Genomic DNA, 25899 nt, shown 5'->3' on the forward strand with positions numbered 1-25899 from the left:
TCGTCGAACTCTTCGAATCCCCAGCTTCACCTCCTCGCCCCCAACGACCATCCCCCCCTCTTAGCAACATCGAAACCATGGCTCCTAATCCTCGAACGTTCATGGAGATCTCCATCGACGGAGCTCCTATCGGAAGGTGAGTCCTTGGGGTCTTCCTTCAGGCTCGAGAAGGAGAGAGTCAAGCTCAGTTCCTTCCTTCCTCGCAGAGTTGTGTTTGAGCTCTTCATGGACAAGGTGTCCAAGACAGCAGAGAAGTGAGTTATATACGCCCTCGCTCTAGCAACCCTTTGAGTCCTGTGCTCACTCCCTAACTCTTCTCCTTCAGCTTCCGTGTCCTCTCGACTGGAGAGGCAGGCGTCTCAGCGAAGTCGGGCGTTCCTCTTTCTTACGCTGGAAGCACCTTCCATCGAGTCATCCGTACGTCTAGCTCGCTTTAGTAGTATCCAGGACGGAAGCTGATACGTTCTTTACTGTTTCCTACAGCCGAATTCATGCTGCAGTGCGGAGATTTCACCAAGAAGGATGGAACGGGAGGAGAATCGATTTGTGAGCTCACCGTTCCTTCCTCCCCTTCCTCCTCCCTGATCTCTATCTCTAGTCGAGATGGGATCTGACTATTGCTTGTATTCTTATCCAGACGGGGGAGTGTTCGCCGACGAGGATCTCACAACACCGGTGGATCGTGAAGGGTGAGCTCGACTCCCTTCTCTTCGCGCTGACCTCGAGCTGACCCTTGCCTTCCTCCTTCAGCTTGCTTGTGATGGCCAACAAGGGTGCGTCGCGGTTTACTACTACAAGGAGTCTGCTCGGGACTGATCCCTTCTCTTCGTTCCAGGTCCCAACACCAACGGAAGTCAGGTCTTCATGACCTTAGCACCGGCTCCCCATCTCGACGGAAAGGTGAGCTCTCGTTCTCGACCTCCTACTCTTCCTTCCCTCCTGCTGTCATCTCTTCCAAGGGGACAGCTTCCTGACTGCCGTCTCCTCGATCTCATAGCACTGCGTCTTCGGAAAGGTCGTATCAGGTTCGTCTTCGTTCAGCTCGACCCACGAAGAGAAACAGGCTCGACGTTCAAGCTCACGCGTTTCCTCCTCCTTTCCTTTCCGACTCGATCAGGCTACGAGCACCTCAAGACCATCGAAGCCATTCCTACCGACAAGAAGGATCGTCCTCTCCAGACCGTCTCTATCTCTCGTTGCGGAGAGCTCGAGCTCATGAAGAAGCCAGCAGCGACTGAAGGTTGGTTTTGTGGTTTCCCTTCCCTATCCGTGCCATCTTCTCCTGAGCTCACCTCCCCTCCTCCCTTCGATCTCTACTCCGCTCAGTTCGCAAAGACTCCCCTCCTCCCCGTCGTCGTCGCTCCTCATCTTCTTCGGGATCCGACTCCGACCGACCTCGTCGTAAATCCTCTTCCTCCAAAAAGAAGCATCGTCGACACGACTCGGATTCCGACTCTTCCTCTGGATCCGACTCGGACTCGGACGACGAACGTTCATCCAAGAAAAAGTCCAAGAAGTCCAAGAAGTCCTCGAAGCACCAGTCCTCGAAGCACAAGTCGTCGTCGAAGAAGGACAAGAAGAGCAAGAAGGGAGGAGACGAGAAGGCTCCTGATGGAGAGCGGGAGGAGACGGACGCTGAGATCGATGCTCGACTGGAGAGGGAGGATCGAGAGAAGGAGGCTGAGAGGAAGCGGGTGGAGCTGGAGGAGATCAGGAGGAGGTTCAAGAGGGACGAGGAGGAGAGGAGTAGGAACGCTGCTGCTGGAGGAGATGGAGGAGTGAGGTACAAAGGTTCGTCTCCTTCGTTCTTCATTTCCTTCCTCGCAGTGCTCTTACCTCTCCGCGCATGCTGACACGGTTACACTTCCTTTTGTATCCTCCCTCTCTCGCTCAGGTCGAGGTGCGATGCGTTTCAGCGAAAACGCTCCCTCTCCCGTTCTTCCTTCCTACGCGCCGTCCTACCGAAACCGAGCTCCTCAACACTCTCGCTCCAACTTCTCCTCCTCCGACGCTCCCAAATCAGCTTGGCAACACGACATGGCCGGAGGTGCGGGAGCGGAACGATTCGTCGCTGCTTCGAAGGGAGGAGCCGACGAGGATTCGAAGCTGGGAGCTAGAGCAGGACGGTATGAGGATAGGGACAAGGCTGCTACGACGGAAGAGGAGAACGAGGCTGTTGCTGTTGGGCAAGCTGGGGTGGAAGCGGCGGTGGACGAGGGACCCGTGATGGAAGAGGAAGAGGCTGCTCCAGGCGGAGGAGGGATGAGAGGATTCTAGGTGACGATCGGTTCGCTAGGATGAGGCTACGGATTCGTTCATTTTAATGTTGATCGAACTCTCAGGCATATCTTCTTCGTCTGGAATCAACCTCGGCTGATGCTCGAGCTCTCAATCCGAATCGGTTCAAGGGAAGAGGGAGGGTTCACTGCGAAGTTCGAAGAAGGGCGTGGAGGTGTTCCCCGTCGCTTGAATCCGCTCGTCTCATATCCTGTCAACTGTGAACCTTGCGTATCCGTACAGCCTGAAGATGTAGAATTTGCTCCCGCGGGATCCTAGTTTGATCTCTCAGAGACGACAAGAACGTACAAGAGGTGAGATCATCGTCGCCCGCGCGTCGAGCAGAAGTCCCATCACTCGCAATCTCTCTCTCCTCACACCGTCCCGACCCAAGCACGAAGCACCTCTCGACACCAGAAAGTACATTCGTACAACTACATCGATCGTCAGAGCTATTTCAAGGTCCGAACGAGACCGTCTTCCTCTTCTTCCCCTCGGACGACGGCACTTCGACAGGTCCCTTCTTCAAAGCCTTACGCTTGGCCTTCTTCTCCTGATCCTTCTCTAGCAGCAGCTTCTTGGTAGCTCGCTGCAGAGAAACGAGCGAGCAAGGGCGAGAAAGGTCAGCAGGTAACGAGGGGAGGAGAAAGTTGAGCTCGAGCTCGAGAAAGGAGGAGAGGGAACGAACGAGAGGAGCTGTTCGATCCAGTTTTCGTTGAGCTTTGGTCTTGACGGCCGTGGCAGTTTCCTTCTGGTTCTTGGCCTGCGAAAGAAGAGGTCTAAGAGTCAGATGGTGAAGGAGGAGGGAAGGAAAGGAAGGTCGAGCTCACCGTCCGTTGAAGCTTGTCAGCTCGAGCACCTTCCTTCTCTCCTGCGATCTCCGAGATCAGAGCGAGCAGAGAACCCTACAGGAAAACCAGCAAGAGGTAGATCAGTATTCATACAACCTCAAGATGAATCAAAATCGAAGCCAGACTCACGGTATCCTCTACAAACTTCTTCCCCTTCTTCCCACTCTTCCTCTTGATCCTCTCCTCCTTCCCTCCCTTCCCAACAGGAGCAGAGACGTCAGCAGCAGCAGGAATCGTGGATGTGCTGGCGACAGGTTGAGCGTCGTATTCTTCGTCTGAGGAATCCATATCGAAAGTACGAGAAAAGGTGTCTGTGGTGGTTGATGGCTTCCCAGCAAGGAAAGGGTGAGCTCGAACGAAAGTCAAGGGAGCGAATTTGAAGCGAGAAGGAGGTCGCCTCTAACGACCAGCATCCCCCACCTCTCCCTCCCTCCACCCACCCTCTATCTCATCCACCTTAATCCATCATGGCCGACGACAGGGAGATCGCTCGATTGTTCAGGGTCAACAAGACCATTCACGAGCTCGTGGATGACAGAGTCAGTCCCTCCCGCGTCGAGCTCAAAGGAGAAGGAGAAGGCGAAGGAGCTGATCCTCACTTCACTCGCTCTGGTTTAACAGGGGTTCCAAGTTTCGGAGGAGGAGAAGGAGATGTCTTTCGACAACTTCAAAAAAACTTTCGCCCCCAACGGTTCCGTAGAGTGAGTCCGTTCGAGCTCGAGTAGAGAGAGGAAGGAAGGAGAACGCAACAAAGCTGACCTTCGACCTCACTTTCGTTCCACCTCCCAGCCGAAACTCTCTCAACTTCTGGACCAACTCTCGAACAGATCCTGAGGATTCCATCTTTGTCTTCTACTCGGACGAGAAGAAGGTCGGAGTCAAGACTATGAGGAAGTGAGTTTCAGCTCGTCTCGTCTCGTTCCTTCGCTCTCGAAGCTCACCCCCCTCCCTCCCTCCTTCCCTTCCCCCTCGAAAGGTTCATCGGTATCCTGGACGACAAGAAGATTCGACGAGGTATCATCATCTACGCCGACGCTATGTCTCCACCAGCACGAAAGGTTCGTCTGTCCTCCAGCTTCTTCACATCTCGCGCCTCCTTCCTTCTCTCGAGCTCACCTCACCTCCCTTCCTTTCCTTGCTTCCTTCCCGTCCTCAGGTCATCACCCAACTCGGACAGGACTACACCCTGGAGGAGTACCCCGAAGCTGATCTGCTCGTCAACATCACAAAACACAACCTCGTTCCTCGTCATGAGGTTCTGCCAAAGGAGGAGAAGGCCGCTCTGCTTCTTCGATAGTCAGTTCAACTTTGCCTTCGGCTTCCCTTCGTTCTTCCTTACTCACCACCTTCGTTGCTTGTTGTATCGTCTCGCAGCCGTCTCCGAGAGACCCAGCTCCCCCGAATCCTCATCTCTGATCCCGTGGCACGATACTACGGTCTCGTTCGTGGACAGGTCGTCAAGATCACTCGTCCTTCGGAAACGGCTGTGAGTTTCACTCTTCCTCCTCCCTCCCTTCATCGTCTCGAATCGAAGCTGACCCTTCTTGCACGGCATTGTCACGTCCAGGGTCGATACTGCACCTTCCGAATCGTCCTATAGACGGTCGAGAGGTCTTCTTCGCTCTTCGTCTCGCTTTGGGGTTTCATCTTTCATCTTTCCTCCTCCTCCTTTCTCTTACCACTTCGCATCTTGCTTTCTTTTCACTTGTATTCTGAATGACACGACTAGGTAATCTGAACGTTTGAGCTCGTTGGAAGAGCTCGAGGGACGGGAAGCGACGAAAGCGCCTCGTCGTCGTCGCTCCTTTTCCTTCTCGTTCGAAAGCTTTCGCCGGGTCTCCTCAGCCGAGAAACCTTTGTCGTGAGACTCATCGTATCTTAATCTAGCCGAAAAGTAAAGTCCGAGGGTCCAACAGAACAAGCGAAAAGAAAGGCAAAGCAAGAAAGCGAACGCGACGCGTCGTCCTCCCTCTTCTTTCTGCTCGTCTCTCTGTCCCTGCATCCCTTCGATTTAGAAAATCGCGTGGATCAAACCTGAGCCCACAGCGCTACCAGCACCAAATCCTACACCTCCTACGGCCGAGGTAGCTGCAGAGAGTCCAAAGAAGGATCGAGATCAGCTCTCATAGCTTCCTCAACACGCTCACGCTCGTGTTCTCACTCACCCAGCAGTTTCCCCATCCCATCAAACTTCCCAGGAGGTTTAGGAGGTTTTTGCTGAACCACGGGACCAGGCTGATGCTGATCGTAGACTTGCTGCTGCTGCTGCTGCTGCTGAGGCGGTTGATAGGGCTGCATCTGCTGGAACTGCTGAGTCGGAGGCGAAGGGGAGTTGTAGCCTTGGTTGTTGTTGTTGTACTGAGCGTAAGGAACGTTATCGGTTTTGTATTCTCCAGGAGGAGCTGAACCTCGGGAGTTTGGAGGGCTGGGCGAGGAAACGAGGGGAGAGAGTGAGCGACGGCTTGGAGAAGATCAAGAGCTTGAAAGTCAAAAAAAAAAACAAAAAACTGACAGTTTGATAACGTAGGTGGAAGGGAAGAGACCGATTCGAGGCGTGAGGGAGGTATCGGTTGAGAGGTGACCTTTGAACCATTCGGGCTGAGGAACGAAACGAACGAGGAAGGGAGGAGAGGGAAGGTGAGCTCGTACCGTTTCTTGTCCCTCCTTCCTTCCTTGGGGCGTCAGCCAGATACGGAAAAAGATGCGACGTACGTTCATCTCCTCAGTGATCACGATGATATCGTCCTTCTTGAAGATCAGATCATCCGGAGCCTGTTCCGTACGGAAACGAAGCGAAAGAAAGAAGGAGGAAGTTGGTGAGCTCGAGTCGACGTCCTCCTTTCCTTTCCCCAGCTTTCTGCTACTCGTCGAAAGCCCTTTCTCCTCCTCATCAGCCTCAGAAAGTAGAAAAAGATGCCACTTACTCCTCCGTGATAATCCCAAACTGCTCTCGCCTCTCCCAAGCCAGGGTAAGAACGTCCAGGAAGGGGAGGAGGAACCCTGTGCGCTCCTCCTCCGCCGAAACTCGATTGAGAATCGTTGCTGTTCCCGTGTCCGTAGATAGGAGCTGGGTAAGGACTTGGAACGCTGTTGTTGTTGTAGGAACCGTTCGAAGGTGAAGGAGAGAGGGCGTGATGACTTTGTTGAGAGGAGGAGGAGGAGAGAGCGTTGGGAGGTGGAAGTTTGGATCGAATGAGGGAGGAGTCGGCTTCGGAGAGGAGATTCAGAGAGCTGAGCACTTGAAGGGAGGAGGTGATGGAGCTGAGAGTGTGGGCTAGGAGAGCGTCGGAAGGATTGAGAGACATGACTGGCCGAGAAAACGAAAAGTGCGAGGTGAGGGTTGGAGGAGAGGGAAGGGAAGGGAGAGGTTTCAGGAGCGACGTCGACGCGGCACCCGGCCGCGGTTGGAAGGGTGACGTTCGCTCGTGTTTTTATAGGAGAGTCAAGAAGTCGACGAGAGTCTTCAAGGTGTGATTGCTGGCGTACTTTTGAGCCCAGAAGTGGCAAAGGGACGCGAGAAGAGGAGGAAAAATGAGCCAGACGGCCGCCGAAGCTTCTCCTCATCTTTCCTCCCTTTTCTTCCACTTACAGTCGTGCGAGGGCTCAAAGGTCGCCCGAACGCTAGTCCTGGGAAGCCAGAAAGAGTGTAGCTCCAAAATGAGCACCTCTCGGCTTTCGAGCGGTAAAAAAAAACGTCGACAGTCTCCTCCCTCCGACCCGTCGCGTCTCAACCCTCCTTTCGTCCTGTTTCTCTCCCTCCTCCTTCCCCTCGTTCCTTTCTTCTCACAAACAATCTCTCCCTTTTTTCCCCTCTCTTTCCAGTCAATGAAAAAAAGTCTCTTCGATCTGATCTCTCGACTCTCTCTCCGCAAGATCCCTCTCTCTCCCTCCACCCTCTCCCTCTCCTCCCGAGTCCGTGCCTCTCTCTCCCACCCACAACCCAAATCCCAGATCCCTCGCCCACCCTCTCTCCAGATCTGCCTCCCTCCCTCTCGCTCAGTGCCCATCCCCAGCTCCAGCCGGTCCTCCTCCTCCTCCTCCTCCAGCGAAATGCGACGCTCCTCCCGGCTGCTGCTGCTGTTGCTGCTGCATGTAAGGAGGTGGTGGCTGCTGATGTTGTTGGTTCGGGCTTGGATAGACGTGTCCCACTGCACAACAAATACACGAGAACGAGGAAGCAGAGTCAGCGAGAGTTTGTTCGAACGAAGAACGGACGGGGGGGAGGAGACGAGACTCACTCTGCGGACTCTGAACGGGGCCTCCTTGACCAGCAACCTGGAAGTAAGGTCCCCGGGAAGCTCCTCCTCCTCCTCCGTTAGGGAAGCCTCCTCCTGGTTGTTGTTGGGACATGTAGGAGGGATCTGAGGACGATATTGGAACGAGGGTCAGCGGAGGGAAAGGAGGGAGGCAACGAGATCGAAGAGGCTAGAGAGGAAGAGAATGAAGGAAAACTCACGAAGAGGAGGAGGGAAACCCATGTTCGCTGAGAGAAGAAAGAAACGGAAAAAGGAAATAAGCGAAACGACGAGGAAAGAGTCAGCAATTCAGTTCTCACGACGGGTCTCGGCCCAACCCAACGATCTCAAACTCACGAGGTCCTCCCGGTCCCCCCTGACTCCCCGAATGACCCATCCCCAGTCCCTGAGGAGGATACATATGAGGCATAAAGCCCGGTTGTCCTCCCGGTCCTCCCTGCCCTCCTCCAGCGAGCATCTCGTTCCTCCCAGGTCCGGGCGAGTTGAACGAGTTAGGTCCTCCTGCGCCTCCCGGCTGCTGCTGCTGCTGAGCGTTCGGTCCAGGCTGACCTGGTCCTGGCGAGCTGAAGGGAGAGCCGTGAGGTGGTTGGCCGAGATGGGGCTGCGACGAACGAAGGAACAAGAACGAGAGTGAGCTTCAAGACGAACGAAGAAAGGAGAGTTTGTGAGACGACTCACAGCGTATCGATACTGCTGGTAAGGGTAAGGGAACTGAGTCTGCTGTTGCTGATGAGGAGCTCCTCCGTGATGCTGCTGATGGAGGAAGTTGGGGTTGACCTGAGCGTGGTGCATGCTTGGTGAAAGGGCGTGAGGAGGAGCCATGGCTGCTCCGAGGGAGATTCCCGTAGGGATGGAATCAGGGTGGTAGCCGAAGGGAATGGGTTGGTCGGGTCCACCGGGAGGAGAGAACATGTCCTGAGGACCGGTTGGAGGGAAGAGGTATCGGTAGGGTCGACCAGAGTAGGGCCAGTTGGGTTCTGTTCAAGGCGAAGTCGAGACGAGTCAGCGAGACGCGTCGAGAAAGGACCATTGTGAGACTCCAGAGGAGAACGAACGGTAGGCTGTAGACTCGGAAACCATTGCCGACTTGTGAGGGTTGAAGTCTTCTCGAACGTTGACGGCGGCGCTTCGCTTGAACGGCTTGGTTCCGAAGAAAGGGTTGGGAGGGAGATCGGATTGGATGGGTTGAGGAGTGGTTTGGATCTGAGGAGGAGCTTGTCGAGGAGCGAGAGGTTGGAGAGGTTTGACGGGGTTCACGGCCGAGTGATGAGGAGGCTGAGGTAGAAGGAAAAGAAAGAAAATGAGAAGGTCAGCTTGGGACGATCGAGAAGGGAAGAGCAAACCGACGCGTCGGAGGACTGACGATCTCGCGAACGGGAGGGGATTTCGCCGTCGCTGGAGGAAGTGACTGTAGAATGGATGAAAAAGATAGTCAGTATCGAGTAGAGCGAAGAACGATCAAGGGAAAAAGGAGACCCACGGGTCGGAAAGCGGACGCGTTCGGGTTGGGCTTGAACACGAAAGCAGGAGCGTTGATGTTCAACTTGGCTGCACTGGCCTGGCTAGCACTCGAGAAAGCAGGCGAAGGAGGTCCAGGAGGAACCGAGGACGATCCAGCAGGTCCCACTCCCAACGTCGCAGGAGGTTTCGAAGTCTTCGCAGCCGGATTGAAGGGAGGGATGTCTTGGATGTTCATAGCGATCTTTCCTCCTCCTCGAGCGGCGAGAGCGGCAGCGGCAGCAGAGGGAGCCGCACCAGCGTTTCCGACGAGTTGACGACGGTTGGCGAAGGAGGTGTTGAGAGTGACGGGAGAGGGAACGGCGGCGGCTTTGGAGACGAGAGGAGAGGTTCGGGTCGAAGCGATCAGAGCGTCGGCGTGAGCCTTCTCGATGATGGCCTTCTGTTTGTCGGCGTCCTTAGCGAGAATGGGAACGAGATCCTCGGGGATGTTGGTCTTGAGCTGTAGAGGGACGAAGAAGAAGATAGGAAAGGTCAGCGAAGGAGAGACGCAGGTAAAAAGAGGAACGAGAAAAAACAAACCTTGAAGTCCTGTCCGAATCGAACGAGTTCCTTCAACCTCTTGTCCTTCTCCGACTTGGCCTTCCCTTCCATCTGCTTCTTCTTGAGCTCCAACCGCTGTCGATCTGATTTGACGAACTCGTGGAAAGCCGACAGAGCGCTCTTCTCTCCCTGTTCGAAAAAGCGAAGCTTGAGTCAGCTCCGTCTCCTCCTTCCTTCGAACACGAATCGAAAGCTCGAAATCAACCCACAGGAACCTCCTCAGCAGCAGCGGATCCAGTCGAAGGAACTCTCGTCGCAGCAACAGCCTGCCCCAGCGGTCCCTGATCGTCCGTTGGACCTCGAGGAAGCTCCGTCTTCGTCGAAGGTTGAGCTCCTCCTGCCGACGAGCTGCTTCGAGCCATTCCAGCTGTAGCGGCGAGGGTGGTAGGAGCTGGGTGAGCGAGAGGAGTAGCGGTTCCGTTGGAAGGAGGTTTGGCGGCCATGGATTGAACGAGGATGGAGGGAGGAGTGGGTGAAGGGACGGGAGAAGCGCCTGACCGACGAGCTCCTGGTGGGACGTAGGCGTTGGTGCTTCGAACGACTCCGGAGTATCTGAGAGAATGGAACGGAAACGAGAGTCAGGTCAGAAATCGAGGGAGCAGAAGAGAAGATCGCGACTTACCGATCCTCCTCTCCGAGAGACGAGTCGACAGCTTGGCCTCGCTCCTCCTGGAGATGAGGGTTCGACGAAGTGCTCTGCTCGTACGAAAGACACAGAATCGATTAGCACACGTCATCTCTGGATCAATTCCTAGCGATGGGAAAGAAGGAAAAGCTCACCTGCGAGATCTGTTGAGCAATAATCTCCGCCTGCCTCTCCCTCTCCCTGAAGTCCTTCCCGCTCCTGTCGAGCTTGGTGGTGTAGAGCTCCTCGTGGAAATCCGACTTGGTACCGAACCTCTTCTCGTTCTCAGCGAACTGATCCCATCCTCGACCGTTGGTAGGAGCACCGAAGGTGTCGGCGTCTCCCTTTCCTCCGAGGGAGTGGTTGGTCGAAGTCGACGCTGAGGGAGCTTGCCAGGGAGTGAGCTCTCGTTCTTGACCGAGAGGAGTAGATCGAGAGATGTCGGTATCGGTTTGGAATCCTGGAGATGTGTACGAGGGAGACGAAGGAAGGAGAGTCAGCGAGCTGAACGAGACGCGGAAGGAGGAAGTGTTGAGGTCTTGCGACGAAGGAGACGAGCTCACCTTCCCTGCCTGAAGGCTTCGAAGATCCAGAACCCGAACCGTCGGTTCCAAAGATTCGAACGTCGACTACGTCTCGACTGGGGAAGACGATCTCTCTCTGAACTCCCTTGTGAGGCGAGCTGACGTCTCGAGCCATCTTGAGGACGACTCCGAACGACTCTCCTCCTCCCGACCTGTCGAGATCTCCGAGGGTTCCTTCGAACTTCTGAGACGATTTGAGGAGAACCTCGACCTTCTGGCTCTGTACAGAGGAAAAAGGAGAAGCGATCAGCTACATGCTGCTCGGAAAGGGTCGGAGCAAGGGAGAGAAAGAAGGAGTTGAACGAACGAGCATGCCTGAGATCTTGAGCTGAAGAATCTTCTCGCTGAGAAGAGGGTCGTTCGCCTGCTGAGGTTTCTTGGTAGGAGTTGACGAGCCGAGGGAAGGGATGGACGTGGTGGAGAGGTTGGAAGCGAGTTTGGGAGCTGGTTCCGAAGCTCGTGGACCGACTTGAGGCGAAGGAGAGGGAGAAGCAGCGTCTCTCCAGCTTCCTCGTCTGGAGGAGGAAAGAAAAGCATGCAAGAAGAAGAAGGGTCAGTAAACGATTCAGGTATAAGGCAGAGAAGGATGCACGCGAGTAGCTGTCGAAACGGCGCGTGAAAGATGACTTGTGAAACGCGGGATAGGGAGGAGGCGAGTGGAGGGAGAGATGGGATTGTCGAGGCGAGATCTCGATAGCGATGGGCTCAAAGATGTCGAGACGACCTCTGAGCTTCGATCTTGATCTCCTCTACGAGACCCAGGTAACTAGGAGGTTCTTGTTCAAAGAGGTCTAGATCCTGCCTGCTCTCGACAGAAGCCATCTCGAGAACAGCCTCGATTGAAACGGCATCACCTCGGGCCAGCTTGAGCTTGAAGGGAGAGGTCTACGAGAGCATGCTCTAGCAGACGAAGTTGCTCCGATAGACGATCGAGATCAAGAACGAGAAAAGAAAGAGGACGGTGAAGCTGACCTTTGCTGTCCTGGCGGGATGAAGTTGGGTTGAGCTCCTCCTGGTGAAGTTGAGCCGAGACCGACGCCTGGTCCTCCTCCTCCGCTGGAAAGACTTGAAACTTCAGAAGGAGGACGAGGTCGGAGCTTGCTCTTGGTGGCCATCGTGGGAAAAAAAAAGAGAAAGAAAGAAGGGAAAAAGGGGAGAGTTTTGGGAGGGCGGGGCGCGAGCTTTGGTGGATTGGCGAAGGGGAAGGAAGGGTTGGGTGGGAAGAAGGTGAAGAAGAGAAGAGAAACGGAGGAGGCTCGGATCACAAAGGATCTCTGTTAAGGAAAAGAAAGCAAAAGGAATCGTGTTAGTACAAAGGAAGGGAAACGAACGATGCGAACGAGCTGATAGGGGAGAGGGAGGGAGGGAAGGGAGGAACGGGAGAGGAGGAGCAACGGAACTCACGGTTGAAGACCTGCTCTTTGATGTGGTATCGAATCGACTAATGCGATGATAAAGCTGTAGCGATTGCGTCTAAAAGACAGCTAACCCTAGAGATCGGGGAGGGAGGGACAGAAGGGAGCGGGGGATGGGTGTTGGAGGGAAGGAAGGGAGGGAGGCGACCGGGTTCGAAGGTCAGGGCGGCGTCAGAGTGTCTTCCCTCGTCACCTTTCAACAGCCATCTTCTATACTTTTTTCGCATAGACTTTCAAAAGAGTCCTCGAATCAATCTGGGAATGGAGGAATATACAGTGGACGCGCTTGTCCTCGATCAGGTCAGTTCTCAAGACGAAGCGAAGGAGGACGAGACGAGGACGGCGAGCTCGCCTCTCTTTCTTTGAGCTGACTTTCTTCCATCTTTCCTTCTTTATCTATAGTCCAAACTATCCTCAGATCAATCCGACATCTTTCTTCTCCAGTATCTTTCCAGAGCCGAAGCTGCTCTCATCCATCTCAGCGTCGTGAGTTCACCTTTCTCCTCCCTCGGCGAGCTCCTTCCCATCTTCCCTCCTTCCCTCTCGAGCTCACTCTTTCTTGCCCTCCTTCGCCCCTTTCCAGGACGAAATCAAACCAGTTCAACCCGCCTTCGAAGCTGCTCTCCTCAAAATCCTCACTTCCCCTCCGACTTCTTCTCCCAAACCAGGTCGTCCGATCCGACACCTCGTCGCGAGATGCCTCGTCGTTCTTCACAAGAAGGCAGAGAACAGGAGCTTGTTCGAGTTCGTCAGGGAGATCTTGAAGGTTGCAGGAGGAGAGGTGCCTAGAGGAGCTAAGGAGGCTGAGAGGGAGACCAAGGTGGCCTGCTGGTACGTCGTCGGAGAGGTCATGAAGGAGCTCGGTGCGAACGTGAGTCTTCCACGTCCCTTCCCTCCTGCCTTCTTCTCGGATTGCTCGCCTCGAGCTCAGAGAGCGTATGGATCTGAAGCTGACCATACCTTCGTCCTCTTCTATGCCTCTCAGAACATGTCGTTCATGTCGGACATCTGTCTCTCAGCTCTCAAGCTTCTCAAAGCCAACGCTCAGGTGAGCTTCGCTCTTCCTTCCTTCTCCCTCCTCCTCCTCTTCTTGGGCCCTCGATCTCGCACCTGAGCTGATCTTCTCCCTTCTCGTTTAATATCAGCCCGTCATCCTTCGATACCATGCTCTCCTCGCTATGCAGAAGTCCTTCGTCACAGCAGGGAAGGCCGTCTCGGATCAGCTAGGAAAGGACATCCTCAAGCAGCTGAGGAACGGGCTGAGCGACAAGGCTCTCAGTATACAGCGAGTTTGTGCTGAGGTGAAACTTCGTTTACATTCATCTCTCCTCTGCGAACATCCACTGACACGCCTTCGACTATATCTGCTTTCCAGGCCCTCCAAACCCTCGCTCAACGAACGACCTTCATCACCACTCTCTCCGACATCGAATCCATCCTCTCTCCCGCCTTCAAGTCCTTCGAGACCGCCGATCATCAAACTCGTCGATCCCTCTCCCATCTCATCGCTCACCTCCTCACCGCTACTCAAGTCGAAGGATCCGCTCCCGTCGTCGAGGCTCCGAAAAAGAAGAAGTCGACGAACCCGGACGACGACGACGATCAAGGAAGCATTCCCTCAGGAGCCGCCCAGGACGCTTCGAAGACTCTCCTCACCACCAACGAGATGCTTCGTCAACTCTCTACTCCCTTCAACCGTCCAGCAACTTCGAGGAAGACCAGGAACGCCATCGTCGACGTCTACTCGACGCTGTTCAGCACGCTCGGAGCGACCTACGTCGAGGCTCACTACCCCGAGATCCTGGGACATCTCCTCACGGACATCGTCTCCTTCATCAGGAACACCCAGTCGAAGCACGAGATCCTCGTCGTCAGGAGATCCGTCGGAATCCTTCTCAGAGATCTCATCGGAGTTCGTCTCCTCAGCGAGCAAGGTCAGATCGGAGCCATCAGGGAACTCGTCTCGTCCTACCTCAAGAAGTGGTCGCCTTCACCGATGCCAGGAGTCGTCGCTCCCACTCAACTCGTCCTCGTCCCAGTCCTCAACGAGATCGCAGGTCTCCTCGAACAACTCGGAAACGCTCCTCCTCCCGTTCAAGAGGTTCTCTCGGACCCTCTCCTTCGTCTCGTCAGTCATCCGAGTCAAGCCGTCCGAGTCGCAGCCGCTTGGTGCCTGAGGTGCTTCTGCCATACCACTCCTCTTCGACTCTCCAAAACCATCACTTCCATCCTCTCGGACCTCAACAAGGACGTCGGAATGCTCGGAACTCCCGTCGCACCAACGGACATCGGATCGAGGATGATGGGACGCGCCTTCGCTCTCTCCTCCCTCATCGCCGTCATCCCAGAACGACCTCTCTACGTCTCGTACGACCTCTCGGCCAACGTTCTCGATCTAGCCATCTCCCTCCTCAAACGAGCTGGAGAACACGACGTCAAGATCGCCACCATCGAGGTTCAAGTCGCCTGGACGCTCATCGGTTCCCTCATGACTCTCGGACCCAGCTTCGTCAAGCTCCATCTTCCTCAACTCCTCGTCCTCTGGAGGAACGCTCTACCCAAACCTACGTCGAAGGACTCGTCGGCAGGAGCTCGAGGAGAAGCCGAATGGAAGTTCCTCCTCGACGTCAGGGAAGCCACTCTCACCTCCATCCTCTCCTTCCTCCGACACAACCTCACCCAACTCGTCAACCTCGACGTCGCACGACGACTCGTCGCTCTCCTCGGAAACACCCTCACCTTCATCAACACCTTCACCTCCCTCCACTCGGAAGCTCTCCGAGAACAGCAACTCTCGTCGGCCTCGTCCTCGGTCCACAACGGTTCGAAGCCTCCTCAGCTTTCTCTCTCCGAACGAGAGACGATGCTCAGGAAGAGGATCTTCCAGTGCTTCACCGTCCTCGGACCCTCTTCAGCAACGGAATCCCTTCAACCCTCCCTCCTCGCTGCGACCGTCGCCGTCTTTGCGGATCCGGACAACTTCGCTGGAGGATCGGCCACCCAGGCTGCCATCGCTGCCAGTGCAGGTCATTTCGCTGGAGTTTGGGCGTCGGTGGATGGGTATGCGGCGGGAGTGACGAGTTTGGTGACGGGAGACGAGTATCCTGCGGAGTTGGACGGAGGAGGAGGGAGCGGGACGGGGTCGAACGCGTTGAATCGAGATGGAGTTGAGGTTGAGATCCAGTCTTTGGTGAGTTAACTTCCTGCTTCTGTACATTCCACATCACATTGGTGACTGACTCTTCTTTCGATTTTTACAGCTCACTTCCCCAATCCCTGGATCCGTCGACAACGATCCTCTCTCCCTCTGCACCTCCTCTCCTCTCTCTTCCTCCTCCACTATGTCGACCGTCTCCATCGAACAATCCCTGCCCTCACCACCACCAGCTGCTACCGGAGTCGTCGACGCAGCCATCGAACTCTTCTCGATCCTCCTCCCAGCTCAAGACGTCGAGACGCAGGCCAAGATCCTCTCCCAGGTCGTCGCTCACGTTCGGTCGAGCAAGCTCGAGAGGAACCCAGCGAGGAAGATGGCCGTATTCGTCAACTCGGTGGAAGCTGTGAGGAGGAGTTTGAGGGAGGTCATGGCGACGGGAGGAAGGAAGGGGAAGGACACGATGGGAAGCGGTCGAGTTGCTGGGTCGATGAAGGAGATTCTTCAGGTTCGTCGGTGGACTTTAGTCTCCTCTTTTTCCTTCACCTTGCCTCGCTGACTCTTTGCTCTTCCCCCCTTCTCTAGGACGCCGTACTCGACAGCGATCTCACTCTTCGAACAGCCGGAAGCGAAGCTCTCGGACGACTTGCCAGCATCAGCGGAACGACCTTCCTCAACACCTCGATCCAGTGGCTCGTCGACCAGATCGTCAACAACCGAAACCCCGAATCTCGAGCTGGATGCGCTCTCTCCTTTGGAGCCATCTACACCTACGTCGGAAGTCTCATCGGAGGTCCTCTCCTCAAAACCATGGTCAACATCCTCGTCTCCCTCGCCAACGATCCCCATCCCGTCGTCCACTTCTGGTCCATGACCTCACTCGCTCAAGTCATCACAGCAGCCAGTCTCTCCTACTCCCCCTTCATCTCTTCCACCCTCGGTCAACTCGCTAGCATCTACCTCACCGATACGCACGAACCGGAAGGAGGATCGATCGGAAGCGTCAACATTCGAGGAGACCTCCCAGCGTACCAGATCGTCTGTAGGATCATCAGCGCCATCGTCGGAGTGCTGGGACCGGAGCTTCAAGAGGCCGGAGCCGTCAGGTCGTTGGTCTTCATCCTCGTCAACGAGTTCTCGCTGGAGGAGGACGAAGGAATCTCGGTCGAGGCGATCAAGTGCCACCAGCAGTTCCTCATGTTCGCTCCCAGTCAGGTCGACGTTCCCAAACTCGTCGCCTCCTTCCGAACCCATCTCGCATCGGCTCGTCGTCCTCTCAAGGTCGCCTCGGTCAACGCTCTCTACCAACTCGTCCAACGAGACGCGCCGTTGATGTCCAAACTCGGAGGGAACCAACTCGTCGAAGACCTCTTCGGACTTCTTGACGACGATCCCAGCATCGAAGGAGTTCGAGACGTTATCTCCAATTGGGCGAAACAGACTTCAGCAGCCTCGCCGTCAGGATGGATCGATCTCTGCCAGAGGATCATGAACCGAACCACCGCGTCCCAGCAGGTCACCTCCTCGACGTCCACCACCGCCGCTCAAGCCTCTCGGTTCCAGGACGACGAAGTCGAGTCCATCGTCGCTTCAACGGAAGCTGCCAAAGCCGCTGGGATCCGACTCACCTCGAGATGGAGGACGCAGCTCTTCGCGCTTCAGTGCTTGCACGACATCGTCGTCGCCGTCGTTTCGGCTGGACGACCGGAGCAGTTGAACTCGTTGTTGGCTAGGGAGATGAACCTGAACCCGAGAGCGATGTTGGTGTCGAGGGTGGGAGATCTCATCAGGATGGCGTTCTCTGCCTCGACGGCTCAGGTGACGGAGATTAGATTGCAGGGGCTGACGGTGCTGAGGGATGTGATTCAGGTGAGCCTCGTCTCTTCCTTCTCTCCTTTCTTTTTAACCATACTTATTTACAACACGTTTACTTTCCTCCTCACAGACCTTCGCTCTTTCGCCCGACTCGGAGTTCGAGGGATCCCTCCTCCTCGAGCAGCACCAAGCTCCCATCGCCGCCGCTCTCACTCCCGCCTTCGCCTCCGATTCGACTCCCGAGGTCCTCGCCAGCGCCGTTCAAATTTGCGCCGTCTTCGTTGGAAGTGGAGTCATCAAGCAGGTCGATAGGATGGGAAGGATCCTCAAGCTTCTCACGAACGCGCTCGAGCAGTGTCAAGGTCCGTTCCTCGATCTCTCCGTTCTCTTCTCCGTTGTTTCGACGCGTCAAACGACGATCTGACCTTTCTTCCAACTATTTTGCTCTACCAGACGCCGACATGGCCTCCCTTGGCGAGGTTCGAGACCTCTCGACGAACGCGTCCATCATGCTCAAGATCTCGATTCTCACTGCGTGGGCCGAACTCCAATCCTCCTCCCTTCGACAAGAATACCTCCGGGACGTCATCAAACCTCATCGAGCAGCTCTCGCTCCCTTCTGGGTCACCTCCCTTCGAGACTACGCTCGGATTCGAACGGATCCCGAGGCAGGACCAGGCTCGTCGTCGATGGGTTCCTCAGCCGACCTCGCCGCTTCAGGACTCGGACGAGAGGTTCTCCTCCCTTACTACGAACGCTCGTGGGCTCCCATTCTTCAAGCCGTTGCTTCGACAATGGAGGAACAGGATCTCTACGTCCTCAGCGCCATGGACGGAGTCGAACTCCCCGTCGGAACCTCCCCTCCTCCTCCTCCCGCTCAGCGATCGGATCCTACCACCTACTTCTTCGTCGTTTACGGACTCGCCTTCGAAGCCCTCGCTACGTCGGCAGGAGAGAGCTCGAGCTACCATTCGGAGACGGGAGTGTCGGTTCCCATCATCGCGTTGACGGCGTTGAAGAGCCTCGTCGAGGAGAGGTTCGCAGGGAACGTCCTCCTTGAAGGTCCCATCTTCGATGAGCTTTGCACGCTTTTCTACCGATTGGCGATGACGGCTCCTCCGGTTGCTCAGGCGAAGATGGTGCTCGTGCTGGCGTCGTTGGCGAAGAGTCACGCTGGTGCGTTGGCGAAGGGAGCCATTTCGTGAGTTCGATGTTCTCTTCTACCTTGACTCTTCGCTTCGACACTGACTCCCATCGTCATCCGTTTGCAGATCCGACGACCCAGGATCCTCTTCGGAACCCTCTCAACTTCATCGATGCCTCGCTATCGTCGCCTACGTCCTTCGTCAAGCCATTCCAGCCGCTGGGGAGCCTGCTCGTTCGTCTCCCTTCTTCTCCCTTTTTTTTTTGTCCGTTCCTTCTCCCCGCTGACCTTCCTCGATTCTTCATTCTCCACTCACAGGATTCTCTTCCGACTCAGCCACCGACCGAGTCAACCTCATCAAAACTGCACTCGTCGCCTACATGGAAATCGTCGACGTCTTCCCAGCAGGTCAACGAGAGGACCTCTACGCCGTCTCGATCTACCTCTACTCGGAGCTCCTCAAGGACGAATCGTCAAGAGTCGATCTCGCTGGACCTACCCTCATGCTCCTCAAGATGCTCTGCGACCGAGCCTACGCCTCGAGACAGCCGTCAGGTCAGGTCTTCCCGAGAGTGATCAACGGACTTCTCTCAGCTTGTATTGGACATATCGAGGAGATGAGGTGAGTTGGTCGAGCTCAGTTTTCAGAGAAGATGCATAGGACGCTGTTGCTGACTGTTTCATTGTCTGTTTTGTTGTAGGGGACGATCTGGAACGGTCGCGGCGACGAAAGTCAAGAACAACCTCCTCGCCCTCACCCTCCTTCTCACTGCTCTCCCCGCCGAAGTCAAGATCGGGCGAGCTGTTGTCGAACGGACCTGTGATATCATTGGTCAGAAGCTTTCGGAGGAGGACGAGGTGCGTTTGATTCATTCATATCTTCTTCCCGTCCATCGTCGCCTCCCCTTCCCTCGAACTGACTCCTCCTCCTCGTTCTTTTCGGCTCGTTCAGATCGCCATCACCGCCGTCCAATGCGCCAAGACTCTCATTCTCACCTCGAGTCGAGGAAACCCAACCATGCAGCACTGCGTCGGTCAGATCGTCCCCTCCTTGATCGCCTTCGTCGGACGAGTCGTCGAGATCGCAGACGAGCTCGATAAGGCTGACGGGAGGATGGCTGGTGTGGAGGATGTGGTAAAGGCTTTCGTTGGCTTTGCCGCTGGGATTAACGGGGAAGAGTCGAGTGAGTCTAGCGATCTCCCAACTTTATTGAACAAAAGAGACGACGACAACAAACGAAGAGCTGACCCTGCTCGTGCTTGTTTCCTTTCCTTTCCCTTCAGAAACCCGAACCTACACCATCCTCCTACCCACTCTCATCCTTCTCCTCGACCCAACTGCAACACCTTCAACTCCTACCCACTCCCTCGTCGTCGCCAACCTCCTCTCCCTCGCGTCCCAAGCTCCCTCGTCCTTCCGAGACGCGACAGCCACCCTCAGTCCGGAAGCGAAAGGAATCCTGGAGACGTCCATCAGGCAGAGTGTGGAGAGCAGTAGGAAGGTCGCTACAGCTGGAATGGAGAAGAAGGTGGCTCCTCAGATCGCTTTGAGGAGTTTCGGTTAAGCAGGGATTGATCTCGGGTTGATTTGGAGGAGAGTCGGCGGGGAGAAGGAGAGAGGAGCAGGAGCGAAGATTTTGGTTTGAGCTCGATTTTAGATCTAGTTAAGCAGAAGTATATACCAGACATGATGCACGCTCGTGCGATCATCTTATACCGCTGAGAGAAAATCCTTATTCTTTGAGGAAAGAACAACAAAAAAGGCAAATCCGTTTTCGAACCTCGCTTTTCGCTCCCTCCTCCTCTCCTCCTCCCCCTGCCCTCCAACTCTCACCCCCTCCCTTTCTTCTTCAATCCACCAATGTTCGCCGTCCGATCCCTCCCCCGAGTCTCTCGAGCTCTCTCTCTCCCCTCCACCTCCTCCCTCGCGCCCGCCGTCCAGCAGCGTACCTTCTGGAAGGGATTGCTCGGAATCGTTCCCAAGCAAACTCCCGAGGAGGCTGCTCAGTCGAAGGAGGACGCCGTTCCTCTTATGCAGGGACCTGGAACTCCTCTTGGAGCTGTGAGTACACCATCTTTCTATACATGCTCGACGTTGAGGAGTCTCTATAGACTGAAGAGGAAGGCGGAAGAGCTGATTCCTTCCTTTGTGCGATGTCGGTTGGCTATCATAGGTCCCTACGGATTACGAGCAGTCTACCGGTATTGAGCGATACCAGTTGCTCGGAAACGTGAGTCTTGCTTTCTCTTGCTTCATCGCTTTTACTTCTCGCAGCTTGTTGCAGCTGGAGGAGTCTATATATGCGTCGAGAGAGACGGAGAAGCTGACCTCGTCTCGTTTCGCTCGACGCTTCGTTCAGATGGCCGGAATCGACGTCTTCGACCAGAAGCCCATCCAGATGGACAGGATGGGAACCATGCAGGATCCTATTACCGTTAACGGTGTCGTGAGTTCACTCTTTCGTATATCTTCGCTTGAGCAGGAGGAAGGGAAACGAGAGAGGAGGAGGAGGAGGACGTCAGGTCGCTCCTCCCCTCCCTCCTCCTTCTTCTCAGGTCTTCTCGAACTCGGCCCGTCTCCGTTCAATTCTCAGCTCTTGCTGTCTCTGCTCAGCACAAGGAGGTAGATGGAAGGGAACAGTAGAGATAGGGTGCTACGGAGATGGAAGTTCCTAGGGCTGGAGCTCGGAGCTCGACGTCTGAGAAGGGAGGAAGGGAAGGGAAGGAAGGAGGAGGGAGAGCTCGCTCGACCTTCCCTTTCCTCTCTGGAGCACCTTTCTCAGCCTCAAACTGCTTGTAGATCTACAGGAACTGACCTTTTGTTTCGTTCCTATGTCTCGTAGATTGACAACCGTATCATCGGATGCTCTGGATACCCCATGGACTCTCACGACCTGCAATGGTTCACGTACGTTTCCTCTCGTCTCGTCTCTCTCTCCTGCTTCCCTCCTTTCCTCACATACAGCTCGACTCACCCTTTTTCCTCGCCTGTCTGCTTTCTTACAGCCTCAAAGCTGGAACTATCTCTCGATGCGAGGAGTGTGGTTGCGCTTGTTCGTCCCGGCTTCCTTCCCTCTTCCCTCATCTCCTCCTCCCCTTCCTCTTCCTCTCCATCTCTTTCTAACCTTTCCATCCTCTTCGTCGCTCCAAAACAGACGAGCTCACCTACCACAACCCCTGGTCTGCCGTCATCCCCTCCATCGCTGAGGAGGCGAAGGGCGCGAAGCCTTTGATCGAGGCCGGACACGGACACCACGACGACCACTCGCACGGAGATCATGGAAAGGGCGCTCACGCTCACTAAACGTTGCTTGCTTCTCGGTTTCGGGTTTGGGTTGGGTTGGGTTTGGGTTTAGAGAGAGGGAGGGAGATCTGCTTGGTTTCGAGAGGAGGGGAGGGGAGGGGAAGTCGAGACGGACGGACGTACGCTGGCTTCGTGTAAAAGAAACGTTGAAAACGTCGAAGAAGAGTTTCATAGTGGACGGAAGTATTTGATAAGGGTTGAAATTCATCTCTCGGGCGGGTCGTATCTTTTAGAGAGCAGGGACGGACGAGACGAGGCGAGCACGAGCTGCTCGAATCCTACTCTCTCTTGCCGTTTCCGTTCGTTCTCTCTTTTTCGCAAGTCCGCAGAATGAGCAACGAAAGCGTCAAATCCTCCAGTCGATCGATCTGTAGAAATCGTTCGAGATCTCTTTTAGCGAGGGTCTTCTGAGACGCGTCCCAAAACACCAGCCTCTTGCAGGACTCTTCCCCGTTTTTTTTTTTTCTTAGCAGGCAATCGAGCTCTTGGGATCTACTCCACATCTTTGACAGTTTATCCTTCATCTCGAAAGTTTTCCTCCGTTCACGTCGGTCGCGAAGGAGCGAACGATCCCTTTCGTTCCTCTTTCGAGCTCACCCTTCCTTCCTTCCTTCCTCTCGTCCTCCATCCACCACGAACCGCCAACCCACTCCTTCTTTTCCTCTCTTCTCTTTTCCGCCCTTCACCCTCTATCCACCCACCCACCCACCTTCGTATGGATTTCCTCGCTCAAGAAATCGCAGGGTTGAAGCGTAAAGCTCAAGAGGACGCACCCTCAACTTCCTCCTCCTCGTCTTCTGCTCCCAAAAAGTACCTCAAGAAGGGCGATCTCGAGAAGATCCGAATAGCTGAAGAAGAGGAGAAGTCCCGGAAGGAGAAGGCTGAGAAGGAGAGGAAGAAGAGGGACAAGGAGGAGAGGGAACGAAGGGATCCGTTGGCGAAGAAGGTCAGCTCGCTCGAGGTTCTCTCAGTCAACCTCTTTGCTGATCTATATACGTTCTTTTTGACTCGTTCGTTGCAGTCCCTCCTCGCCTTCCCTCCTAAACCTAAATCCCCGCTCCCACCCACCCTCCCCGTCCCAACCGCCGACTCTCCTTCCTCCGACGCTCTCGACTCTCCCTTCGACCCTTCGACGCCGACGACCCACTCCAACCTCGAATCCAACAAACCCGAAGCGTTCAACATTTCGCCTTTGGAATGCATCCGTCGTCTCCGTCTCAAATCCCAACCGATCCGTCTCTTTGGAGAATCCGACAAGGACCGTCGACTGAGACTTCGAGCGTTGGAACTGATGGAGGAGAGAGGAGGAGCAGCCAACCCGGGATTGAACGATTTCAAGAAGGCCTTGGAGGAGATGGAGTTGGGCATGAATGAGAAGGAAGAGGTTAGGAAGGCGAAGAAAGGAGGTGCGGCAGGAGGAGAGGGAGCGGCGGCTGGGAAGGGAGGGGACGGGTTGGGGATGGGGATGGGCGAAGGAGGAGTGCTGGATCTCGGGTTGATCAAGAGTGATCCGGATAAGTTGTATCCGTTGATTTACTATGCTCTCAAGGTACGTTTTCGAGACGAGGCGTTTTTGAGCTCGAGGGAGGAGGAGCAGAGGCGCGGAGGACGGGAGGAAGGGAAGGAAGGAGAGTGTCGAGCTCACCGTTTCCTTCTTCGCTTCGCTTCCATTTTCCACTCCTACAGCGAACCCTCAAGGACTGGGAACACACCATGAACGAGAGACCTGGTACGTCTTCCTTCCTCGGTCTTACTTCAATCCTCTTTCGGTCCGAGCGTGACCTCTTCCCCTTCGCCTCGCGTCGCACCCACAGAATCCATCCAACGGTCATCCCAAGGGATGCGAGCAGCCACCGTTCAGGTCCAATCGGCCGACTACCTCAAGCCTCTGTTCAAGTCGTTACGTTCGAGGGTGAGTCCTCTCTCTCTTTCCTTCTCGAGCACAGAGCAAGAGAAGAGAGCTGACCTCGTTTCCCTTTCTGCTTCTTCGTGCACGCAGAACCTCCCCGCCGACGTCCTAGGCCGCCTCTCCGAGATCGTCCACCACATGCAGTCCCGACAGTACCAGCGAGCGAACGATAGCTACCTGAGACTCAGTATCGGAAATGCTGCCTGGCCTATTGGAGTCACGATGGTTGGGTGAGTTCGACTCGTCTCCCCTTCTCTTCCCTCGTCCTGCTTCCTGAGCTCCGTTCCTCCCAAAACGAGCTCAAAAACTGACCCACGAACCTTTTCTTTCGTCGCCGAACCACAGTATCCACGAACGTTCCGCTCGAGAGAAGATCTCGTCGGATTCCGTCGCTCACGTGCTGAACGACGAGGTCAGTAGGAAGTACATTCAGAGTGTGAAGCGGTGAGTTTCTCATCCGCCTATCTTCAAAGGTTTAGTCGAGATTGGAAGGGGGTGGTAGCAGGGAGAGGGGAGGCGAGAAGACGCGTCGACTGAACTGACGACTCTTCGCTTTGAACGAAACAAAAACAGACTCCTCACCTTCGCTCAAACGAAGTACCCTCCTGCAGGTGAGTCTAGCCCTTCTCTTCCTTCTCCTATCCTCTGCGAATCTGTACTGACCTTGATACCGCTTTCCTTCGCTCTCGCTCGCAGACGTCTCGCAGCTGATGGGGTAAGGGAGAACGAACGAACGATTCAACGCCGTCGAGACTCGAGGATGTCATGTTTTGTTTTTTCTCTCTCTCTCTCTCGTCCCGCTTCCTCTTCCCATCGTCTGCCCTCGAGGAAAAAAACACAATAAATACACCGACGTCTCTCTCGTGGCAAGCCTCATCGCAGGCAGCCGTGCCGTGCCGAAAGTCGAAAGCTGTTCAGCTCGAATCTCCTCCTTCCTCTCTCCTTCTCCTCCACCCACATCCCACTCGTCCCTCACAGAAAACTTCATGTCCTACTACTCAGACCCTTCCCAGCAACAGCAGCAACCGTTCCAGAACGAAGCTCCCCTGCCTCACGGCTGGTGCGTTCCCTTTGAGTCGTTTGGTTGAAGCTCGAAGCTCACGCAATCCCCCTTCCCTCCTCCTTCCACTTTCTTTCGTTCCTTCATGAACTTCGGTCTACAGGATCAAAGAGTTTGATCAGACTTCTCAGAACTGGTACTTCGTTGGTGAGCCTTTGCTCCTCCTTCTTTCGAAGACTGTTCGCTGAAAACGAAACAGGTCGAAGCTCACCTCTCCCTCCCTTCCTTCTTCTTGACCACAGACACCCAAAGCCCCAACCCGACCCCCGTTTGGAACGATCCTCGCTCTTCAACCTTCCCTATCAACTCGAATCCCTCTTCGTCTTACTCGTCTCAACCTCAACCTTCTACTTACGGAGGAGGAGGAGGAGGAGGAGGGGAAGCCGCCAGCTTCTACGGATCCGCTCCTCCTCCCTCGAATCCTTCCCCTTACGACTCAGCTTCGCCCTACCCCGGTCAGCCAGGAGGCCCTCAGGAGGGTCAGGAAGAGTTCTTCACGGATGAGACGAGGAGTGCGACTTCTACTCAGGATAGAGGGTTTGGGAAGGTGAGCGTTGCGCTTCGAAGAAGTGAATCGGCTGCCTCGTTCGCCTTCGCGCTGACTTTTCGTTTTGTTTCTTGCAGGTCGTGCTTGGAGTAGGAGCTGCTGGAATGGCGATGTGGTTGGCAAAGAAGTACTTTGCGGACAAGAAGCAGAGTTCGCATCAACAGTCCTATGGGCCTCCTCCGGGTCAGAACGGTGCGTTTCTCTTTCTTTCTCTCGCGTCGCTGTCGTTCCTCTTCTTCTGCTGACCTCGCTCTTTTTTTTTTTAGGTGGCTACGTACAAAACCCTTGGGGTGGAGGACCTCCTCCTCCTGGGAGTCAGCAACATCAAGGAGGGCAGCAGCAGTGGGGAGGAGGAGGAGGAGGAGGTGAGTCGTTCTCATTTCTCGTTTCTCGTTTCGTCTCACTTCTCGGATACTGCAGAGGTTAACTTTGTGGTTTGGTCTTGAAAGGCTACAACCAAGGACCTCCTCCAGGTTACAACTACGGTGGTGGACCTCCTCAGGGTGAGTTTGAGCTTTCCGTTCGAACTTGGACGCGTCGTTTGTTCGACTGAGGCTGATCGTTCCTTCTCTTCGTTCAGGTCGTTGGTAAAGAGCAGCAACCCCTCGTCCTTCCTATCTCAGTCTCTTTGATCTCGTAGATTTCTTTATCTCATCCCCTTGTAATTACAACAAAGTCAGTCGCGTCTCGATCTCCCCTCGTTTTGCTCGACGTCGAGGTCGCGTCCTGACCTCCCTCCCTCCCTCTTCCCCTCCTCAATTCTCTATCTATACACACTATATCTGCTACCTTATCTTCATGACCCCCCTTCTTCACGACCCACCCTCGCAGATTTTCCTTCAGGCTTACATCACAACTTATTTCAGTGAGATCGGGGCTGACGATGACGGCGAGACG

General features: G+C 55.1%; 9 protein-coding genes across 9 annotated transcripts; 6 read left to right on the forward strand and 3 right to left on the reverse strand.

Annotated features, from left to right (window-relative positions):
- The first annotated feature begins 35 nt into the window (after positions 1-35).
- Positions 36-2687, forward strand: BDY24DRAFT_358042 (cyclophilin-like domain-containing protein). Its single transcript, XM_076637824.1, has 11 exons — positions 36-136; positions 207-254; positions 326-417; positions 484-546; positions 638-689; positions 751-773; positions 836-900; positions 998-1025; positions 1118-1240; positions 1327-1791; positions 1895-2687. Exons 1-11 carry the CDS (start codon positions 78-80, stop codon positions 2275-2277), a joined length of 1401 nt encoding a protein of 466 aa, XP_076500426.1. The 5' UTR covers positions 36-77; the 3' UTR covers positions 2278-2687.
- An 849-nt stretch (positions 2688-3536) lies between these two features.
- On the forward strand, positions 3537-4864 carry RPB5 (DNA-directed RNA polymerase core subunit RPB5). The gene is made up of 7 exons (XM_076638760.1): positions 3537-3667; positions 3750-3829; positions 3918-4022; positions 4105-4186; positions 4285-4424; positions 4503-4614; positions 4696-4864. Exons 1-7 carry the CDS (start codon positions 3596-3598, stop codon positions 4726-4728), a joined length of 624 nt encoding a protein of 207 aa, XP_076500427.1. The 5' UTR covers positions 3537-3595; the 3' UTR covers positions 4729-4864.
- A 736-nt stretch (positions 4865-5600) lies between these two features.
- Positions 5601-6433, reverse strand: BDY24DRAFT_368344 (SH3 domain-containing protein; the record flags this gene model as incomplete). The annotated part of the gene is made up of 4 exons (XM_076638019.1): positions 5601-5607; positions 5641-5726; positions 5841-5900; positions 6053-6433. The coding sequence occupies 4 exons, from the start codon at positions 6431-6433 to the stop codon at positions 5601-5603; spliced, it is 534 nt and encodes a 177-aa protein (XP_076500428.1).
- Positions 6434-7582: 1149 nt separating this feature from the next.
- On the reverse strand, positions 7583-8285 carry BDY24DRAFT_164581 (uncharacterized protein). Its single transcript, XM_076636199.1, has 2 exons — positions 8063-8285; positions 7583-7985 (listed from the first exon to the last, which is right to left on the reverse strand). The coding sequence occupies exons 1-2, from the start codon at positions 8204-8206 to the stop codon at positions 7680-7682; spliced, it is 450 nt and encodes a 149-aa protein (XP_076500429.1). The 5' UTR covers positions 8207-8285; the 3' UTR covers positions 7583-7679.
- On the reverse strand, positions 8286-11216 carry PBP1 (Pbp1p). Its single transcript, XM_076636198.1, has 9 exons — positions 10962-11216; positions 10634-10874; positions 10226-10530; positions 10068-10141; positions 9655-9997; positions 9425-9574; positions 8865-9344; positions 8748-8792; positions 8286-8659 (listed from the first exon to the last, which is right to left on the reverse strand). The coding sequence occupies exons 1-9, from the start codon at positions 10965-10967 to the stop codon at positions 8387-8389; spliced, it is 1917 nt and encodes a 638-aa protein (XP_076500430.1). The 5' UTR covers positions 10968-11216; the 3' UTR covers positions 8286-8386.
- A 977-nt stretch (positions 11217-12193) lies between these two features.
- Positions 12194-19893, forward strand: LAA1 (AP-1 complex accessory protein LAA1). The gene is made up of 15 exons (XM_076637645.1): positions 12194-12369; positions 12472-12555; positions 12653-12940; positions 13055-13117; positions 13215-13370; positions 13445-15259; positions 15330-15731; positions 15809-17092; positions 17169-17400; positions 17492-18239; positions 18310-18416; positions 18501-18804; positions 18884-19040; positions 19135-19366; positions 19467-19893. The coding sequence occupies exons 1-15, from the start codon at positions 12331-12333 to the stop codon at positions 19745-19747; spliced, it is 6192 nt and encodes a 2063-aa protein (XP_076500431.1). The 5' UTR covers positions 12194-12330; the 3' UTR covers positions 19748-19893.
- Positions 19894-20356: 463 nt separating this feature from the next.
- Positions 20357-21106, forward strand: COX4 (cytochrome c oxidase subunit IV; the record flags this gene model as incomplete). The annotated part of the gene is made up of 3 exons (XM_076637080.1): positions 20357-20413; positions 20543-20629; positions 21026-21106. Coding segments are annotated over 3 exons (225 nt in total), but the record flags the coding sequence as incomplete, so codon positions are not given.
- A 1303-nt stretch (positions 21107-22409) lies between these two features.
- PRP18 (mRNA splicing protein PRP18) lies at positions 22410-24250 on the forward strand. The gene is made up of 7 exons (XM_076638761.1): positions 22410-23035; positions 23173-23215; positions 23301-23398; positions 23486-23625; positions 23741-23839; positions 23969-24006; positions 24092-24250. Exons 1-7 carry the CDS (start codon positions 22778-22780, stop codon positions 24112-24114), a joined length of 699 nt encoding a protein of 232 aa, XP_076500433.1. The 5' UTR covers positions 22410-22777; the 3' UTR covers positions 24115-24250.
- Positions 24251-24269: 19 nt separating this feature from the next.
- Positions 24270-25825, forward strand: BDY24DRAFT_164722 (uncharacterized protein). Its single transcript, XM_076636200.1, has 6 exons — positions 24270-24455; positions 24559-24602; positions 24698-25002; positions 25080-25194; positions 25269-25505; positions 25583-25825. The coding sequence occupies exons 1-5, from the start codon at positions 24382-24384 to the stop codon at positions 25427-25429; spliced, it is 699 nt and encodes a 232-aa protein (XP_076500434.1). The 5' UTR covers positions 24270-24381; the 3' UTR covers positions 25430-25505; positions 25583-25825.
- The last annotated feature ends 74 nt before the right edge of the window (positions 25826-25899 follow it).

Source organism: Mrakia frigida (genome assembly GCF_051309035.1).
Source record: "Mrakia frigida strain ATCC 22029 unplaced genomic scaffold BDY24scaffold_3, whole genome shotgun sequence".
NCBI lineage: Eukaryota > Fungi > Basidiomycota > Tremellomycetes > Cystofilobasidiales > Mrakiaceae > Mrakia > Mrakia frigida.

Bases quoted from the DNA above. Each gene is read 5' to 3' on its own strand.
- BDY24DRAFT_358042 (XM_076637824.1), top strand. From the start codon at position 78: ATGGCTCCTAATCCTCGAACGTTCATGGAGATCTCCATCGACGGAGCT. The intron at 690-750 runs GTGAGCTCGACT...TTCCTCCTTCAG, and splicing joins ACACCGGTGGATCGTGAAGG to CTTGCTTGTGATGGCCAACA. The intron at 774-835 runs GTGCGTCGCGGT...TCTTCGTTCCAG, and splicing joins GCTTGTGATGGCCAACAAGG to GTCCCAACACCAACGGAAGT.
- RPB5 (XM_076638760.1), top strand. From the start codon at position 3,596: ATGGCCGACGACAGGGAGATCGCTCGATTGTTCAGGGTCAACAAGACC. The intron at 3,668-3,749 runs GTCAGTCCCTCC...CTGGTTTAACAG, and splicing joins ACGAGCTCGTGGATGACAGA to GGGTTCCAAGTTTCGGAGGA. The intron at 4,425-4,502 runs GTCAGTTCAACT...ATCGTCTCGCAG, and splicing joins GCCGCTCTGCTTCTTCGATA to CCGTCTCCGAGAGACCCAGC.
- BDY24DRAFT_164581 (XM_076636199.1), bottom strand. From the start codon at position 8,206: ATGGCTCCTCCTCACGCCCTTTCACCAAGCATGCACCACGCTCAGGTC. The intron at 7,986-8,062 runs GTGAGTCGTCTC...CGTTCGTCGCAG, and splicing joins ACCAGCAGTATCGATACGCT to CCCCATCTCGGCCAACCACC.
- PBP1 (XM_076636198.1), bottom strand. The intron at 8,793-8,864 runs GTGGGTCTCCTT...TCCATTCTACAG, and splicing joins ACGCGTCCGCTTTCCGACCC to TCACTTCCTCCAGCGACGGC. The intron at 8,660-8,747 runs GTCAGTCCTCCG...CTTCTACCTCAG, and splicing joins CCCCTCCCGTTCGCGAGATC to CCTCCTCATCACTCGGCCGT.
- LAA1 (XM_076637645.1), top strand. From the start codon at position 12,331: ATGGAGGAATATACAGTGGACGCGCTTGTCCTCGATCAG. The intron at 13,118-13,214 runs GTGAGCTTCGCT...GTTTAATATCAG, and splicing joins TTCTCAAAGCCAACGCTCAG to CCCGTCATCCTTCGATACCA. The intron at 15,260-15,329 runs GTGAGTTAACTT...CGATTTTTACAG, and splicing joins AGGTTGAGATCCAGTCTTTG to CTCACTTCCCCAATCCCTGG.
- PRP18 (XM_076638761.1), top strand. From the start codon at position 22,778: ATGGAGGAGAGAGGAGGAGCAGCCAACCCGGGATTGAACGATTTCAAG. The intron at 23,626-23,740 runs GTGAGTTCGACT...GCCGAACCACAG, and splicing joins ATTGGAGTCACGATGGTTGG to TATCCACGAACGTTCCGCTC. The intron at 23,840-23,968 runs GTGAGTTTCTCA...AAACAAAAACAG, and splicing joins TACATTCAGAGTGTGAAGCG to ACTCCTCACCTTCGCTCAAA.
- BDY24DRAFT_164722 (XM_076636200.1), top strand. From the start codon at position 24,382: ATGTCCTACTACTCAGACCCTTCCCAGCAACAGCAGCAACCGTTCCAG. The intron at 24,456-24,558 runs GTGCGTTCCCTT...TTCGGTCTACAG, and splicing joins GCTCCCCTGCCTCACGGCTG to GATCAAAGAGTTTGATCAGA. The intron at 24,603-24,697 runs GTGAGCCTTTGC...TCTTGACCACAG, and splicing joins TCAGAACTGGTACTTCGTTG to ACACCCAAAGCCCCAACCCG.